Raw genomic sequence first — 20,656 nt, 5'->3', positions numbered from 1 at the left:
AACACAGGGCTAAATGTTGTGTCATACGATACATATGGCAAATTCTACGAGTTTTCGACAGACATTTAACTTGATTTGTGCATATGACCGACTGGTATTATTTATTACATCTCAAATGATTTTGATGTTAAAATATTCAGTTCCTGGGCTGTATTCACACAACACAACACAACACAACACAACACAACACAACACAACACATAAACAAATAAACTTGAGTCAAGAAGTCACCAATAATCATTCTAAGATGTTTGCAATTTTATTTTCCTTTTCATAAAGCACTACATGTTCATATTTCCGACTGGATGAAGAATAAAAAAGTTCCTCTGTATAGTCGCTTCCAATCAATCAATCAACCAACCAACCAATCAATCAAGTCATCCATCCATCCATCCATCCATCCATCAATCAATATATCAAACAGTTTGAAACTTCAACATCGAAACTATTGTTTCCTCATGTTAACCTGTGCCAATTAGTGAAGGCTATTGTCCTACAATACACTAGAATTTTCCACTCTATGTAAGTACATATAAATCTCCAATTGTTCACTTAAACTACATGTGATTACTTTTAGCAAATATAAAAGTTCACCCCTTTCCGCCTCACTCAGGGTATTAAAGTTTTTGCATTGTCATTTCTAAGTTCCCTGCACTTCTCAAACTTTGGTAATCCATGTAGCACCTGTCAGAGAATAGAAATTCTTTATCATCTCAACTCATGTAACTTTTCCGTTCAAAAGTCTAACACCACACAACTTGTGTAACTTATCCGTTCAAATGTCTAACACCACACAACTTGTGTAACTTTTCTGTTCAAACATCTAACACCACACAACTTGTGTTACCTTTCCGTTCAAACGTCTAACACTATACAACTTGTGTAACTTATCCGTTCAAACATCTAACACCACACAACTTGTGTAACTTTTCCATTCAAACGTATAACACCACACAACTTGTGTAACTTTTCCGTTCAAACGTCTAACACCACACAACTTGTGTAATTTTTCCGTTCAAACGTCTAACACCACACAACTTGTGGAACTTTTCCGTTCAAACATCTAACACCACACAACTTGTGTAACTTTTCCGTTCAAACATCTAACACCACACAACTTGCGTAACTTTTCCGTTCAAACGTCTAACACCACACAACTTGTGTAATTTTTCCGTTCAAACATCTAACACCACACAACTTGTGAAACTTCTCCGTTCAAACATCTAACACCACACAACTTGTGTAACTTTTCCGTTCAAACATCTAACACCACACAACTTGTGTTACTGTTCCGTTCAAACGTTTCACACCACACAACTTGCGTAACTTTTCTGTTCAAACATCTAACACCACACAACTTGTGTAACTTTTCCCTTCAAACATCTAACACCACACAACTTGTGTATCTTTTCTGTTCAAACATCTAACACCACACAACTTGTGTAACTTTTCCATTCAAACGTCTAACACCACACAACTTGTGTAACTTTTCCGTTCAAACGTCTAACACCACACAACTTGTGTAACTTTTCCATTCAAACGTCTAACACCACACAACTTGTGTAACTTTTCCATTCAAACGTCTAACACCACACAACTTGAGTAACTTTTCTGTTCAAACATCTAACACCACACAACTTGTGTTACCTTTCCGTTCAAACGTCTAACACTATACAACTTGTGTAACTTATCCGTTCAAATGTCTAACACCACACAACTTGTGTAACTTTTCCGTTCAAACATCTAACACCACACAAGTATCATTCAAAGAATTGTCCTCGCGCCATGATACCAAGAATGTAACAGAAAATTCACAGCAACATGTAACAAATCTTAAGATGAGACATGAACAATATTGATAAAAGGTAGCAAGTCATGTTTAGATTATGGTGAACCATGAATACCTTGACAAATTTACATCATAAAGCCCAAAGTTCATAGATCAAGTTCACATCATGTAACATTTAAGTAGCTAGAAAGGTAAAACAGACTTCCATCACTAAATATAAATAACTTTGTTTAAGACTGTGAAAAGTGAGTAGAATTCTACGGTTTGTTCAAACACAGAGTGACTGGTTCAAAGGATACATAAGGTCAAGTACAGTCGAATTTGTTACAAATGCCATTTAACACTTCAAAAGAAACCATGAACAGTGGATTCTCTTTTTACTGTCACAAAGTTGTCAAATATACAACAATCAGTAATGGATTAGTACAATCGCCGTTTCGAAAATGGTAATTACTTTCATTCCCTTCATATTTCAAGTTGAATTGGCCCTTCTCCTCATCCCTCAGAGTTGAGTCCATATGCTTTGCTGTCCATATAATATTACACCTCTACATGGTTTAGGGAAAATGCTCTTACACATGTTCTACATGGCAGCTCAAATGATGCTAAAGCTTCCATGTATGAATGGAGATACATATATCTACATGGTGGTATAAGCTAAATACAGTTCAAAGTCAACTACATGTACAGAGTGCATGCAAAACATCAATAATTTGGTCTTCACAAGTATTAGTTTTCAATGAATGCAAGTTAAATCACAGAGTATTATTTTGGTGCGCTCTATATAAAAAATTCAACTTATCATCACCCTGATATCCCTTCAATGAGTTACTTTTATTTCTTGCCTGGGTACAAAGGAAACTGTTGTCAATGCCAAAATACTAAATGCTATGATTAGAAATTCTGGAAATCTTAAATATACTTTTGTACAGTAAGCACTGCCTTGTCAATCTAAAATATCTGAGTTTTTTAAATAACGATATAAGTGCATACAACTAAACTTCATATGCCTAGCAGGACAGAAGCTATGAAAAAATACTCATGTATAAATAAAACAATAAATAAATAGCATCACTTGAGCAGCTATTTTATCAAACTTATAGTGAATTAGAGGTGCATCCTTGCAAAGTTAATCAAGTGATTTAGGAGGTACACACTACATTTATAGACAAAATAAACTTGAAATTGCAAGCTTGGTGTGCAAAATAGTCTATAGCACTTGTACTCAAGTTTTAGCAAAATAAATACTATGGTTTCTTTTATACTTTCTTTTAACTTGATATACTTTATGAATATAAAGCAGTCATCGTGAATATGTGTAAAGATCAGTGAAAATACAGATTGAACAGAACTGAATGTATAACCTGATTGGCTGATAGTATGATGACACTATAATAATGATGCTGGTTGTCAGCGAATCAAAACCACTCATGTTCCATAACATGAAGAGCCTGATTGGCTGACAACATGACAACACTGCAATAATGCTGACTGTCAGCCAATCATCAGTAGTTCATTAGAATATATTACAGGAAGTATTTAGTTGACAATAACTTCAATATTGCTAGTTGATAGTCACTCACAGAAATGTTTCCAAATATTAAGATTAGAAAGGCAATACAATTGACAAATGCAGGTAAATTTGAAAGGTGTTTTTACAGTTAGCTTGCCTGATAACTACCATGTACACAAGCTAATGAGAGTCAATGTAGTATATACAAGATAAAAATCGAATTTGCTCTGTTTAAAATTGGATACATAACATTGGGATCACTGTATATTTTGATTTCAAGTCATGCTTCAAGTATAATTTCAGAGTGTGGTACTGTTCATATTGCTATCCTGCAGCATTGGTATGTATATGGCATCAATTCTGAATTCTCCAAAAGAGTTGCTCCAGTAGTGTTCATCAACTTATAGCTATTTGCTTCATTTGATACATATTTTAGGCATTATGACTACAAATGAAGCAATTTATTTAGCTTTCATTTATTTAGTTTTCAAGGTTCGTACAAAATAGTTAATTTCACAATCAGGCAAGCATCAAATAAACCAAATAGGAGATGGTACAGAATCTGATGTAGCCTTTAACTCTGGAACTGGACTATGAGTTACAATAAATCTGCTGAAGACTAATTGATTTTACAACAATCATTTTGCTATCAGAAGGCATTTATGAAGCAGGTGATAGAAAGCAAATAAAAAAATACCTCCTTCTTCTTCCATTTTGTAAGCTTGAAGTCTGAACAGCCATGAGGTGGTAACTTTAGCTGTCTTTTCTCTGTCTAAAATCAGGACTGTCACAACAAGAACAAGCCACAACTGTTATTATAATATTGACTTCTTTACTTGAAATGCCTTAAAGTTGTCTTTTATCTACTCTATATATGTACCATATCATGTTATGACTAAATACTACCAGAAAATCAATCCTCACAATGTTGTTTTATTGAAAGGACAAATAGCTTTTACTTATTTGATGGTTGCTCCAGTACATGAACACTAAAATACATATGGACAAAGTGCCATTACTTTAGTTCAAAGTGAAGTTGAAACTCCTTCGAATTTGGCTAGTACTACGATATTTAGAGTAACAGGTCTCAAGTTTTACTCTTTCTTGAAAAAATCTTGAATATAATGATCTTGTGTCATAAGAAATGCTTACTTATTCAAGGTCGTGGTGTTAGAATTACGCACTTTGTTTTTTAACAGAGTATAGAATCTTTACGTTAAGATTTCATAGTCGGTATCATTGATGACTTGATGTATCACCACACTATCAACCAGTAACACAATTTAAAACTGTGTCCTTATCATATTGATTCTTTCTTGTCCTTGAAATCTTGTACTCTGGGAAAGAAAAGGTACTCAAGCAGGATTTGTCATTTTGATGACACTGTCTTATTATGTACAAGCAAAGCTAACAAAAGTTATAGTCAGCTTCTGACTTTGGGTCAACATACTATGGCAGGGTCACCAATACAGGAGGTGACAAATTCAAAGTCATGAAGCCCCCAGGGATAAAAGTTTGGTCTGCAATCTACTCGGAAACTGTGAAGTTTCTAGTAGTAAACGTTCTTAGCATCATTACACACATACACAAAAACTGGCACATTAAATGTCTGAATCTGACTTCAATGCTGCTGACTTGGCAGTATGGTGTGGATGACATATACTTTTTCAACAAGTCTTTACACATACTACACCACCAGTTAAAAGTAGAAGTGTAGATGGTCTGCATTTTGTACATTAAAATCCATTCAATAAAGGTATGCTACTCACAACACAAAACATCAAAGTTGAATGCTGGGATAGAGGCATTGTTGCTGAACACTTCGTAGATGAAGTCCATTCAATCTACCCTGCACAGAATACATCACAACTGAATCCAGCTTGACAGGTCTAGTTGCCACATAATTAGTAGATGAAGTCTCCACACATAATATACGTACATCACATTTGGGGGGTAGGGGTATAGCTAGCTGCCCATTACTTTGTAGATGAAGTCCATTGAATAAAGATATGCTACTCTGAACACAAAATCTCACAATTCAATATGCAGGGTTGGTATGGTGTATTGAACACTTTGTAGCAGCTGACGTCTGTTCAACAATGTTACGGTACTCTGCACACAATATTTGTATACAATACATGTACATCGCAGTTACATGTGAACGTGTAACTACCCGGCTTTTTGTAGATGAAGTTTGCTCAAATAAATTACACAGTTGCAATTCAAAGTAAGGAAGGAGGAACAACTGTCATCACTTTGTAGAAAAAGTATGTGATTCACATTTGTGCAACTTTTCACTCTTATTTTATCCACCGTTTATACTGTATGTAAACTACCTATGTGAATGCCATGACTATGACTGTAACCATGGTTTCCCTGACTCTGTAAATGAGATCTGTCTCTAGGTGGGTTTTTCTTAATGTAGACTTCCTAGCCAGTGAAATTGTGTCAACAAATTAATGATACCCTGTGTGTGATTTCTCAATGTAGAGAATCTGGCCAGTTAATGAGAATGATTCCATTCCGTGTGTTATCTCAATGTAGACTGCCTGGCAAGTGAACTGAGTGAAAAAAGAACTACTGTCTACACTTCCTGGCCAGTGAACAAGAATAATAACCTGTATGGATGTTCCTTAATAATATAGGCTGCCTGGCCAGTGAATTGAGTTAACAAGAGTGATTCCCTGTGTGGGGTTCTTCTCAATGGGGTCTGCCTGGCCAGTGAATTGTGTGAACTTTCAACTACTTTGTGGTTGTTGTTGTTTTTTTCTCAATGGACACTTCCTGGCCAGTGTACAACACTTAAAGTCACTCTTCCCTGTGTTCTCTTGAGCAGTGCTACAGTAACAGCATGAGTCATGTCTTGTAATGCTTGACCATTTACTGCCAATATTTGATCTCCACATCTGAAAATACAACAAAACCAATAACAGTTTAGTACAATAAGAATGAAGAATAATGAGAAGATCAAAGTTTTTTTTGAAATTAGAGGGGAAAAAAGCCTGTCATATTTACATGTACATGTATAGGGGTGCATAGTAGATTGTAAACGCCTATTCAGACTTCAGAATTTGTTTCCTTCTGGTTAATATAACATAAGTTTGGATTTTATGCATAATTTTTGTACATGTATTTTTATTGATGGATTTTAAAAATCATGATTGAAATTTCCATTTCCACATCCATAAAATAGAATTGCCTTTAATACCTCAATCTACCGTCCTTGGCTGCTGGTCCGTAGGGTACCACCGATTTGACAAAGATGGCTGGATCACCATGGCAATAGTCAGCACCCCCAACAATACTGAATCCAAGACTGGCAGAAGAACCCTTTTCTAATGTGATATCCAGAGGAACATGACAACACCTGATGAGAAATAAGAGTTTTCATGTTAACAATCAATGTCCAACTTCTGATTTTCAATAGAACGAGTATCTATCAAAAACCTTTACAATAAGGCTTAAAAAAATTGTGTTGTTCCGATTATGCTCAATTTCAGAATAGGTAGGGAGACTTTTATTTCATTCTCTAAAATAGTTTTTTCCTATGTGAGTGTCTAGTTCAGGTAGTTATGTTTTCCATTGTTTTCCATATAGTCTCTGTGTTAGTGGTTTCTTCCCATCAGATGTACAGCCATTACAGATTGAAAGAACAGTTTTATGTTGTCTTTTTGAGTTGATGCAAGTTTCTACATCCACTATTTCTCGCGAGACTTCACAATGTGCATTATTTTATAATTTTTTTCTCAAACACGTAAAAAAATGTTTAGGGTCGGCATTGAAAAACTAGGTGGGGGTTGGGTAACCGGAACCAAACAATTTTTTTTTGCCTAACAAAACTCTATTTCTTCCCATACATTTGCAACGTGATCTCCCTAGATCAGTCTTTAAAAATATTGGATTCATTTTTTTCAGACACATTTGCTCAGTAAAATCTGTTGCTTGCTTCCATTTTGGCCAACTTAGGGAGACACATAATTGCAAGCTAGTAACAGAATACATGTATTATATATAAATGGAATTCAATATATTAAATATGAACAAAAAGCAAATTTTTTCAAAAAAAATAAAGTTTTTCCTTTCAGCTTCTAATTTTTAGTTCTATGATACTTTGATACAGTGGTAGTCACATTATCAAATACAAATCAAATCAAATATCAAATACAAAGCAAATATTATCAAATATAAGATGGCGTACTTGTGAACTTTCCAGCAAATATAGTTCAAACGGTGTTTTCTTCATCACCTAGTAAATTCTGTTCATTAGTACTTACGGAGGCATCGTCAGCCATGTTATCCAGGAAGGTGTAAAGGTTATGCTATTGTCCATCAGTTCATGTCCCTGGGCTTCAATAACCTTCAATGAGATAGTCCTGGAACCAGCGCTAGCTTTGAGGACCCCTACAGCCTCAGCATGAGTTAATTTGACAAGACTTGTACCATTAATACTCAGCATCACGTCACCTCTCTAGCACAAAAACATTCAAATGTCATGAAATTTACTATATATTTCTTCTAATAAATGTACCAGTACTAACTTAGTACAAAAGAGGGGTTTTTTTCTACGAGATAGATTGGAATTTCTTTATATTTTCTTAGTAATACAACACATCTTTGCATTATAATGTACAGTGACATTTGCAAACTTTTAGGAGTAAAGTATCCTGATTGTTGTCATTTCATGTTAATATCTTATCAACTAAGGTTGATAACTGTTGAGTATTTGAAAAGATACAAAAATAAAAGAATCTAGCCTACAGACTTTTTGCTTTGACAATGTCATTCACCACAATCTGTTGAGGTACTATGCTGAACCAGAGAGCCAAATCTAGGCTATCAAAAAACCAGACCCACCTTGAGTTGTCCATCTCTTCCTAAGACTCCATGGGGTTGTATATCACTCACATAAACTGGAATATCACCTCTACCACTGTTCAGACCACCAGATACACTCATACCTAGGGTTTCTTGGGGATCCTGTCATTAAAGTCAACATAGCATTTATTAAATATTTAACGTTATATACATTGTACACTGCCAAGATATTTGACAATTTAAAATGATGAAGAAATATGCGTCATAAACATCCATCTTTTTTTGCAACAGAATTATCTCAGGTTCAACCTTGTACTTACACAAATTGATAGTCTGTAAGGTGTGCTGTGACAGGGAGCCCTTACTCATCGGCCAACCCTTGATAGTGCACTAGGCAAACGTTTTGGCAACCATTGATGTAAACACTTTTACTGTTTTGGGGAAACAGCCTGCAGTGCTGCAATGGATGACAGTTTCCAAATACACAAACTATATACTACAGCAATGATAACCAGTTTCAAAATACCCAAACTGTACAATGCAGTGATGGTGGCCAGTTTCAACGTACCCAAACTGTACAATGCAGTGATGATGGCCAGTTTCAAAATACCCAAACTGTACAATGCAGTGACGCTGGCCAGTTTCAAAATACCCCAACTGTACACTACAGCAATGATGACCAGTCCTCAAAATACCCAAACTGCATTGATGATGGCCAGTTTCAAAATACCCAAACTCAACACTACAGATGATGGAGTTTCTATGTACCCAAAACGCCACAGTTCAGGAATTATTGAGATTTTCTAATAACCTGACACTAATGCTCTGTTACCTTTTGAACTGTAACAACTTTCTCAATAGGTCTGAGTAGAGATGCACCCTTTGAGTTTGAAACACCAAATGTTGAGAATTCCTTTGCCATGGATTTGATGAGATCTGGAGTTGACGGTCTCACTGTCCTGGACACTAAAAACTTCACTTTTTCACCAGCACTCTACAGAGAAAATGACAAATCACACAATCACTAACATTCAACTGATATGAGGGACCTCATTTCAACAAGACATTCACATGCATTTTCTTGCCTGCTTTCTTCTGACAGATATTGTTCATGGGAAAAAAACAAGTCTTCATCAACGATGTAATCACTAACTATGTATGTTATGCAGAAGAAAAGGAAGGAGTTACACATTGGTAATAAGATTGGAAAGAAACACTGGGTACAACAAGGTGTCATCACCAAGGTCAAATGGAATACTTATGTTTAACAGGCGATATGCAAACTCTGCTAGGATCAAACTAACATTAGAGACATGCATAGACATTTAAGAGTAGAGGGTTCACATTCCAAAATTAATTTGGAAACACTGATGAAGAATATCAACAAATTAGCTTATAAAGATAATAATTATAAAGATAATTAGCTTATAAAGAGGGCTAATACTTGAAATGTCAACTCTTCTATACCATGAATAATAATAATCCTTCATTTATACTGCATAGTTCTTAAAGTAAAACACTTGTCTCCCAAGAAGTCTAGTGAGGGCCATCCCAAGATATTCTAGTATAAACTTGTGTACATATGTTTACCTTGATAGCATGAGCAGACATTTCTGGAGTACTATCTCTGAGATCTTGATGATTTATTTCTAATATTCTATCATCAGGACAAAGTCTGCCATCTCTATATGCAGCACCATCTTCAATCTGCATTCATACAAACAATACATACATTTATGCAAACATATTAAATAATCACAGCATATTGACATAAAGTGTATTTTGTCCATCAGTACATTAAGGTCGTCTCTGCTATGCAATTGTATAGGCAGATACAACCTTTAATCCACTGACACAACGATTTATCCTTAAGATTGAGGAGCCAGCCAGTATGCCCTGTATTATGCCAATTTGACACACCACTGACAAACACAATGTCTGGTGATGCACCACAAATTTGATCTTCTCGTATCTCTTAATATGAAGTGACTCACAAGAAATCATAGTTTTTCTCATTTTGACAACAACAACAAAATTTGGCTACCATTAAAAGGCACACTGGAGTCAACATATGCATGTACATGTACCCCTCCACCTCTGTATCAAACTGTGATGTATTTATGATGTTGTGTGATGAGTACCATAACTTTATGGAATATACTTGTACTTCATCTACAAAGTGCAGGGCAACTAATTCATTCATACTGTCAGTGAACCTAGAACTCTAAGAAAATTACTCCATTTTTTTCAGGAGTTTATTGAGTTTGCCTTTATGATTGGCAGTTAAAAATTCTGTTTTTTGTATCCTGTGTACAGTACAAAAGATTTAAAAGATGTAAAGTGTGGTACCTTCTAATTACAACGACTTAAATAAATTAATTTCTTTGCCACCAAAGTTTAATAGATTTGGTAACAACGTATCACCCAAAAGAAGCTGCTCTGCTGAAACCATGGCTTGCACATGGAGGTGTTTTTCCCTGTTTGTAAAGAAAGTTTGCTAAAAATACTGATGTATTTTTCACTGTTCTTAACCCTCTAAACTCTGATACCCTATATAGAGTGTAAATAAACAGAGTTACAGAAACCAAGTCATTAACGAGTTTTACACTGTGCATATGGGCCAGTGGCAAGAAACATATTGTATTATAGAATTACTACTGATACTTACCAGATCCAGTATATAAACACCTGGTTCTGTCCTGTAACAAGTAATTTGAAGGTATCAATTAGTATGAAATGAAAACAGTGCAGTGACCTGACTTGCGGCTCTGTACACACATTAAGGGTACAAGTACAAAGTGAGTCAACGAATTCTATCTTTTACAAAACTCCAAAAAGATGCTTTCTGCCTCACTAAATTCTGGGGTTTTTTTGTAATCGAAACTTTCAAGTTTATTGTCCAAATATAGGTCTATATAATTCATATTAGAATAACTGGCAATTGAAATTTTTAAGAGGACATTTCTGACTGACAGTTTTGTTCAAATCATGTTCTAAACCTACGCATTATCTTTAATGTCAAATTTACTTACTTTTTGCCAACTATTTTGATACCAAGTTGAACACCTGCAACCTTCGTCAGTGTAACTTTCATAATTTCTGAAAGACAACAAAATCTAATATAATTAATCTTGCACAACTTGTTTTTACAGCTGGATAAAATAGCAAACACAATCACAACAAATTTTGTGAACAGCGCCCTCTAGTGACAAAATATGTTACAAATTGACAAAATGTAGTCGGTTCAAATATACTTGTTTGAAACTGAAGTTCTTCCTCTAGTGGCTGTCTTGAGATCAAAATCGTGTGAATCAATTTGTTGCTCAATGTTTGTTATTGATAATTTGTATTACATTTCACAAATGGTCAGCTCCTCTTTTATTATCCATCCTTTAATTATCCAATATGTATATTTGTATTTTTCAATGTCTTCATAGTCATTCTAGAACACATTGCAGTAGAGAGGACTATAGATTTACACATGCCCTTGTTGCCTTACCTTCTCTTTCTGAAGGGAGCCCTCTATCTTCAACTTTCTCCCTGAGTACTGTGAGTCTAACTACTGGTGACTTCCTGCTAAGTGCTACTCTGGCCTGTGCATGTGTAACATCTCGTAAATCTTCACCGTTTATCTGAAATGGGACACACACAAGCACTCATCATGTTATCTTAGGAGGCGAAAATGAAGACCAGGGCAAAGTAATTAAAAATTTACATTATCAAGCCTAGAAAAGTTGTTGTACCACTAATTTATTTTGATGTTTGTTCATGTGTAAGGTGAAGCCTTTTGACAGGTTGATTGATTAGGAATTAATTGTACTGTCAGTTATTATGATAAAGAAAATACAGTTGTGTATATTTTCTGAGGGCTTTGCACTTTCCCTACGTTCACAGATGTCTCTTGACGTTTACTTTGTTCAAATCTCTAAGATAATTCTTCCATTGCCTTAGATGTACTGGGTATTACTACAAACTAAGTGTGGATTATCATCTTGGAGAAACTCCAGAAATTGCCTTCAGTTGGATCAAAATCTGGATATGGCATTCCAGTTTCGAGTTCAACCCAATGAAGTCACTCCAGTCTTTTTTCAAAGTTATAATAGTACAAAGTACTCATACATTTGAAGACTTCATTTCAACAAAAGTCAATGTTCCAGTTCAAATGTATGTGTTTCCATATATTCGGCAATTGTTACTCTGTGCAAGATATATTAACAAATGATTCAATTTAAAGAATTCAAAAATTCCGTTATTGGGAGGACCTTTGGTGATGTGGCTGTTGTGATAAACTTTTTGTGTGTGTGAAATGCTTAATGCCCTTTTTACCTTGTTTTCCCTGATTTCTCTTTTTAAGGTTCAACGGATATTATACTTGTACCTATCCATTTTTCATACTTGAATTTTTGGCCTTTCTTGTATAATTACATAAATAGTTTAATTTTCTGAAGAGCAGCTACATGTATCCCCAGCAATAATTTCACATGCAAACATGCATGCACATGCACACACACACACACACACACACACACACACACACACACACACACACACACACACACACACACACACACACACACACACACACACACACACACACACACACACACACACACACACACACACACACACGATTTCACAAAAGACATGAAAATACACAATCACTCATCCTTGTAAATGACTTCACTGGATATGAAAATTAAAGGAACCAATCAACTGGATCAAGTCTAGAATGACATTTACCTCAATAATCTGATCCCCTGGATTTATTCTTCCATCTTTGGCTATCAACCCCTCTGGGAAGACTTCCTGTACAACAACACCAACCTATCGGAATAGAAAACAGTCAGGTCAAAGGTCAAATCTACAATTTTAATTCTCCTATTAGAGTTGATAACAAAATGTTGGGTTTTTAAAGTGTGATTTACTCAAAACAATCTGCTAGCACTTGTACAGACACAATTTTGTACATTGTTCATCGCTAATGATGTGTTCACCATACAATCTTTTCATGCGAGAGCTCAGTGATCAGTAACACCCCTAGTACTTGTACTTGCCCATTAGGGTTAGAAACAAGGAAGGGAGGATTGTTGGTGATGTGGCTGTTGTAATAACATATTTTTTTGTGTGTGAAGTAAAGTCCTTCGAATTATTAATTTTCATCTCATCTGGAAACCACTTAGAAAATACAATAGGTCTTAACATCCTTTTTACCTTGTTCATGGTGAACACTAAAATAACGATAATAATGTAATTTCTAACCTTACTCACAAAGACCTGAGTCTCTGGGTTCCCTAAGAACTTCCCATACAAAGTGTTATACAAGTGTATGGGGAACTATCACAGTGCTAGGAGTTTCATGATTTCCCTTTTTCTGTTACCATGGTTTTCAAACCATAGAAAAAACACCGTATATATTATCTGCATGTATCATGAGCACTGTTATAGATACCACACCCCCATTTATTTGTACAAAAAGAAAGTAACAGAGAAACGACTTACTAATGGGGTGTCATTACCACCGACGATACTTATACCCAGCTCTTCCTGAGTTCTGTTGAGGTCTATAGTTGCCATTGCACCTTCAATAATGGGCATCTCTACAACAGCTGCAAACACAAAACACAACTTACATTTAGAAAACAAATCAACCATGTACGTCTTTTAAAGTGTCATTGCTTACATTTTGGTAATATCAAAAATGTAATATACATGGATGAAACAGTTTGTTAAGAGGTTTTCGCCATCAATTACTGAATTATTAAAGATGGAAAGTATAAATTATAATGTCTGTCTATGTTCCAGTTGATTGGTTGTCATCTTTCTTTTTCAAGTAAAAGTTCAACAATCGAGTCATCTCTGTCATAGCCTAGGTACATGTGGATTCACAATTTGCAAGTCAAGTTGTCACAGTTGAACAGAAAATATGGAATTTATTCTCTGGTCAACAACACATGTACTACATGTAAATGCATACCTCACTAAGTTCTGTGGTGCTCAAAATATGAGTAAACATCCAAAATAGTAATGATTATTTTTTGTGATTTTTTAAAATACATAATGTCATAATGCTTGTGCAGATGTATATCATTCTCTTATATTTGTCTTCATTCAGCCGGAAAATACTCTTGATCTATAGGGTTTTACCATTACTGTATTTTTTACTCAGTCATAGTGGCAAAGCCTCTCGTAATAATTTACTTATAACTAAGACAGGCTTTGCCACTATGAGTAAAAAATAAAGTAACAGCAAAACCCTTTTAGATCAAGAGTATTTTCTGGCTGAATGAAGACAAATATAAGAGAATAATATATTTTCTTTGACTGGATGAAGAAAAATGTTGGGTTTATACAAGTAGATGTTATTCTCCATTGTTTTTCTTCATTCAGCCAAGGAAAATACAAGTGATCTAAGGGGTCTTTGTCACTACGAGTCGCTAGATGAGTAGTGATAACCCTTAGGTCACAATTATTTTCCAGCTGAAAGAAGAAAACTATTGGAGAAGAACATACTACATGTACATGTAATACCAGTGCCAGTACATGTACTATCCGAGGAAAATCAGGGAATAATGGCAATTTTGAATGTTTTTGCTCATATTTCGAACACAGCAGAACTAGTGACGTAGACATGCATTGTCGTGACATAGACGCACCAGACACACGTTGTCATGTCGTAGAATGACCAAAGTCTATATTTGCTATTTTTTGTTCAACTTGGCTCGTGCGCAGTACACTCTCCTACTGCCATATTGGCACATGGGTTGATAATGGAATAGTCTTGGTTCAAATACCATAGTTCAGACAAAGACAGATGCATGTATAACTAACTGTACAGTACATGTATGCTGGTACATTTCTTGCAATGATAAACAATTGTCAAATATATATCAACTAACAATACGGAAAATGTTATATGTAAAATTACTTATGGTTTACATAGGTGCTAAGACAGTACAAAAGGTGAATAGCGACTGGTGTAACTTTACGACATGATCCCATATGGTATAAAATAAAGATGAAATGTATACATGTAAATGTACATATACAAATGTACACAGATGGTAAGAGCAAACATTTCACAGTGCAACATCCATAATGACCACAATATACAATGTTTCTGTGGTTAGCCGCCTCTATACATCCATGTATATATACATCTACATGTATGTAAAGCATGTTGCCTTTTCATATCAAATGACATGTACTTCTGATCAAAATGTGGATGGCAGAAATGTAAAATGAATCATCAATTAGTGAGATATCACTACAAGTTGATGCATTCCTATCTCCAATTACAATGTTTGTACATGCTATATTAACTTTCATGTCATTGTCTGTACCATGGTAAATACAGTGTTATAATTTAACTTTGCTGATGACCCATCCAGTTTTGCTTGAATGTCGAAAATATTTTTTTTTCCCCTGATAATAAATATACGCCTTCAACAGGAAATTTATTTTTGCTGCCTTGAACTTCAATGTAATGTTACAATAAATGTAATTCTTATTTCTTGGTAGCACATGAAATAAATTTTACTTTTTTGATTAGTACTGCCAGTACCAGGGGTATTTTGTCTTGCTGACTGCACAGGAATTTAATATTGAATGACAGCTAGACGAGTTGTTTAATCTACAGACAGAGATTACCAGAGCATAAAATGTCACTCTTCATTCCATTTGTAACATATCAAAAAGTAGACTGGGAATACATTGTATTTCTAATTACGTATATTTGACATGGATGGACTAACATGTATTCCCATATCAATGTCAATCATAACAATTATAATGGAAACATACAGACAGTATCTGTGCTTCAGAAGTAAATCATATATTATATGTATGATGTATGTACAACTTTGGCTTCCATGAGTTAAAATACACATGTAAATACATGCCAAAGTTGAAATCAAATTCAGCTATCGGAACACTTATCAAATTCAACTATCGGAACACTTATCAAATTCAACTATCGGAACACTTATCAAATTCAACTATCGGAACACTTATATATGTAATACACACAGTTTACATTTTGCAAACGTGAAACTCAAGCTGACGTCCACGTCATCTATGGACTTGTTCACCAATGATTCAATGTTGATGCAGTAACTTACAGATGCTTGCATCAATATATTACATGCATGTGTTTCTCTTTCACACTTCTGCCTATGTAAATCAATGGTCAATGTGTATCATATACTTGTGCCTGTAATGTTTGGGAAACAGTTCAGGGAAGGGGCTTATCATAGAGTCATAAAACACTGTCAGAAGTGTCTGTAGTCAAGTTTAGACTTAGTTAGTTATTATTTCAATTATCAAGTTTGTGTATGTAAAAATAATTCTCTGTTCTCTGTTTGGCTGAACATTGTAAAATCATTGTTTCTCTTTTAGACATTGAAATATGTATTTTTCTTATTTTAATTTAAGAAATGTTTTGTTTTTTCAAACAAAATTATTTAGAGTTATTCAGCTAACAATGTCCAAACAACATGTACTCAAAAATGTCAACATTTGATGGGACAAAAATTTCTTTTTATTAAAAACTTTTTGATGAAAAAAAATAATAATATATATATATCCAGACATTTTCACCATGTCATGAAGTACATTGTATTTCAGAAAATGCAGCAAGCAGTGTGTGAATTTACTATTCTATATCTAGCAGCTTTGAAACCCTAGTAACAGATGAGGAAAGCCTGGTAATACATGTACATGTACATTGTAGATTTCCATATATACTATGTGAAAGCACACCATACTTGAATTTTGATTGGGAGCCATGGTAATTTTTAATTTTCATATAGTATGGAACTCTACAATGTACATGTAGCTGAATAACTAACATTGTTAGCTGAATAAATATTTCTGTTGAAAAACAACAACAACATAACTGAAGGAAATTTTCATGAGCATTTTATCTTTAATCCTGTTGGTACATACATGGTAGTATACATGTAGCCTAGAGGACAGCAAAAAGAGTGTTTTTACGGCTTGTACCGAACATCTTTACCAAGAGCTGACATTCTGAGGAGAAGCAGATCATAATGTATTCTTTCTCATCATTTCATTGTTTCCCAGCTGAATCTCCACTGCTTTTTGAAAATACTAGAATATAACTCAACAATTATTCCACGTAAAGACCACAAGGACGTTTGTTTCTGTAGCAAGAAATAACAACTAATGTTTTTGTTATGGGTATACATGTAGGAAAAATATTATTATCCAGCCATGTTCCCCATGTATTTTACCACAGCTCCCAATCAAAATTCAAGTATGGTGCGCTTTCACATAGTATATATGGAAATCTACAATGTACATGTACATGTATTACCAGGCTTTCCTCATCTGTTACTAGGGTTTCAAAGCTGTTAGATATAGAATATTAAATTCACACACTGCTTGCTGCATTTTCTGAAATACATGGTGGAAATGTCTGTATGTATAAATGATAAATCATTTGTAGATCTACAATGTACAAATGTACAATGTGTGTAATATACCATTTAATCTTAATTTACGTCAGTGATTTTTAGCCAAGGCTGGGGAACCCCGGTATTAACAGAAACGGAGAAGGGGTTAAAAAGGGCACTGTTTCCCCATACAGCCTATGGTAATTTTGTTTGGGAACCCAGGTAAAATGACATGGGAACCCAGTAGATTTTTACCTACTTTTATACCGCCCTTAGCATAAACAAGTTATATGTATGTATGTACAGAGATAACCTGGCAAACCAAAGTGCTCTATGACTTACATTTTGTACATGTAGACATGACTTCCTAAACATACCATTATGCATTAATTTAGAATCCTTAATTCAAGGCCAGGCTACATGTAGGTACATGTACATGTAGCTATAAGTGTTTACTCTGTACATTTGCTTGTTAAATTGAGCCCTGGACAAGGCACTTCATCCTTGATATGTCTAACATTATAATGAGACTAGCAAAGTGATACCAGAAGCTGGATAATGTCGACATGTCACGAACCTTGGTGATAAAAGGTCTCAAATTAAAACCAATTTTAGACTGGGGTTACCGATTTTATCATTTCAGTTTATGGAACCGTAGCTTTAACATCTGTCAATGTACTTTTGATGAGAAGATAATGACCCAATTTTGTTGCTCAATTTAAATAATAAATGCAACATTTCCCATGCAGACAAACAAAAGGATTATTTGATGTCTGTGTTTAAAAAGCTGAAAATGTATCTATATAAACATTTTATAGACTGGATAAGGCAAGCTAGTTGAATTGAGTTTCTTTGTTTGGTTGTAATTAAAGTATAGCTGCAGAATAAAAATCTTACACAGCAATCGGCTGTGTTTTACCGGGAGGCTAAATGTAGTAATGCTCAATGCACTGCAATCAGCTGTGTATTTTTTAAGCTTTGTATGTCTCCTGTTTAGTTTCAGAAAGCCTATCATAATCTGACTGGTTTGTTACAAAGTCTAGATAGCAAACGTGTGTGTGTGTGTGTGTGTGTGTGTGTGCATGTGTGTGTGTGTGTGTGTGTGTGTGGTGAGGGGCACTTAATTTCATAAGGCCCTATCTAATTGGCTGTTACAAAGTCTAGACGCCAAATAGAGACTAGAAACAAATAGAACTGCAATCATTTGTGTTTTGAGATGTCTGTAATTTATTCATCTAATTTGGTATGTTCTGTGTCTTACACATGTATAAGTCTGTAGGGCTGGATTGTCTTTTCCTTGTGCTGTGTTGCTCGCTGTTTGTAATATCTATTGATAAGTAAACATGCATTAGCAAATGTTAGCAAATAAATGAAGAAGAAGAAGAAGAAGAAGAAGAAGAAGAAGAACAACAACAACAACAACAACAACAATAACAACAGTAATGTTGATCTTTTCAGCTTGGTAAAATATCAAAAAGTAAACTTTGCCTCTAGGTGAGGCTAAGAATGTTCAATTATGACAGGTAGAATGTATTGTACACATATTTCAATCATTGATATAATTAAGTTTTGCATTTTACAATTTGTATATACCATACATAAATCAATGTCATTGGGAAGTTGATGAACTTGCAATTACAAAACCTCAATGTCTGCTACATGTACCTGCTGTGCATGCAAATCATAGAAACAGATCTTCCAGTCTCCAACTGTACATGCTTTTATTTTCTGAATTTTGGCGCTATACAAGTTGAACTTCCTACTTTATTGTTATTAATATTATATTACATTGCATACATGTCAGTTGATGCAATCTAAGGCAACGACAATTCCAGTAGCAATATGTACTGTCATGGCACTTTGTTATTTATGGTGTTACTAGCATGGCAGGGTACAGACAATTGATCATGTGTATATCCATGTACCAGGGTTACATGTACTTTTTGAACCCTGGATATGGCTGGGTCATCAGAACCCACATATTGTGTATAAATTACATGGTGTTACTAAATACAACAACATTAAATTTACTGTTAATGGAGACTGAAAAGTATCATTTACAAGATAAATGTACAATTTCTGTCCATCTTGGTGGTCTCTCTATACCCCAACTGTATTTGATGTCTGTGTATTTCCCATTGGCAAATAGAGTAACAGTAAAGTAGATTTATTTTAGTAGTGTAACATACATGTGCATGTACATGTTCTCTTGGGATACACTTTTCAACGAAAATTGTTTGAAAAAATCCTTGTTTTTTGTATAATTTTTGACACATTTAAATAGCAGTTTGGACTAAAAGTATACAAATAATTTGTATCAATGATTTGGTATCAAAATCTTTATTAAAAAAAATTTCTTTCGTGTACAAAAACTATTCCAAGAAACATTTTATAATTTTTTTTTTTGATTTCTTATACTCATTAAAACTTCACTTTGGACTATTAAACATTAGTATATAAAACCATCGTTAATGAACGAACATCAAAATTTATGTTTTGAAATAAAGTAAATTAACAAGTTAAAATATTCATTAAGTTTAGTTGTCTCCCTTTGCTCTATATTCTTGAAATGGAAATGTTCAACATAAATATTTATAAACATGACCCACGTACTTTTGAATGACCTAAAAACAAAATATTACATTGACAGTAATGTCTTTCAACAATGTATTGTGCAATGTTACTTTCAGTATGCTGACATCTAATTTCTGATTTTAACCATGTTAGGAAATATTCTGGACTCTTCAACCCAGCACATAAATATTCATGATTGTTTTGCAGTAGGAGTCATGAATATTTATGTTCTACTACCAGGGTATAATATACATGTACATGTCAACTGATTCTGATGACACTATATGTACTTGTATGTCGATGGCAAGGACCTTCACTTAAATATGGAGGAACAGTTTCAATCACACCAGTCCAGACCTACCCATGCTATCAAATCATCTTGAGATTCAATGCTACTGATACATGTACAATGTAGCTCTAGACTAAAGAGAGATCTTGAGATTTAGACTAAAAGAGAGATCTTGAGATTCGATGCCACGGTTAGTACTAGACTAAAGAGAGATCTCGAGATTCGATGCCACGGTTACATGTAGCACTAGACTGAAGAGAGAT

General features: G+C 34.6%; 1 protein-coding gene across 1 annotated transcript in view; it reads right to left on the bottom strand.

The window, feature by feature from the left end:
• Positions 1–247: 247 nt before the first annotated feature.
• Positions 248–20,656, bottom strand: part of LOC144433852 (ligand of Numb protein X 2-like) — a 46,051-nt gene continuing 25,642 nt past the window's right edge. Inside the window, exons 4-14 of the mRNA XM_078122232.1 lie at positions 13,617–13,723; positions 12,858–12,941; positions 11,617–11,749; positions 11,150–11,216; positions 10,786–10,816; positions 9,708–9,824; positions 8,950–9,111; positions 8,157–8,279; positions 7,577–7,770; positions 6,511–6,669; positions 248–6,208 (exon numbers count right to left, since the gene is read on the bottom strand). Of these exons, the coding sequence (XP_077978358.1) occupies positions 6,073–6,208; positions 6,511–6,669; positions 7,577–7,770; positions 8,157–8,279; positions 8,950–9,111; positions 9,708–9,824; positions 10,786–10,816; positions 11,150–11,216; positions 11,617–11,749; positions 12,858–12,941; positions 13,617–13,723 (1,313 nt within the window). The 3' untranslated portion in view covers positions 248–6,072. The remainder of the gene's footprint in view (positions 6,209–6,510; positions 6,670–7,576; positions 7,771–8,156; positions 8,280–8,949; positions 9,112–9,707; positions 9,825–10,785; positions 10,817–11,149; positions 11,217–11,616; positions 11,750–12,857; positions 12,942–13,616; positions 13,724–20,656) is intronic.

The sequence above is a fragment of the Glandiceps talaboti genome, chromosome 4 (assembly GCF_964340395.1).
Source record: "Glandiceps talaboti chromosome 4, keGlaTala1.1, whole genome shotgun sequence".
Taxonomy (NCBI): domain Eukaryota; kingdom Metazoa; phylum Hemichordata; class Enteropneusta; family Spengelidae; genus Glandiceps; species Glandiceps talaboti.
The sequence above is the reverse complement of the archived record's forward strand: the minus strand, read 5'-3'. Positions and strand labels throughout refer to the sequence as shown.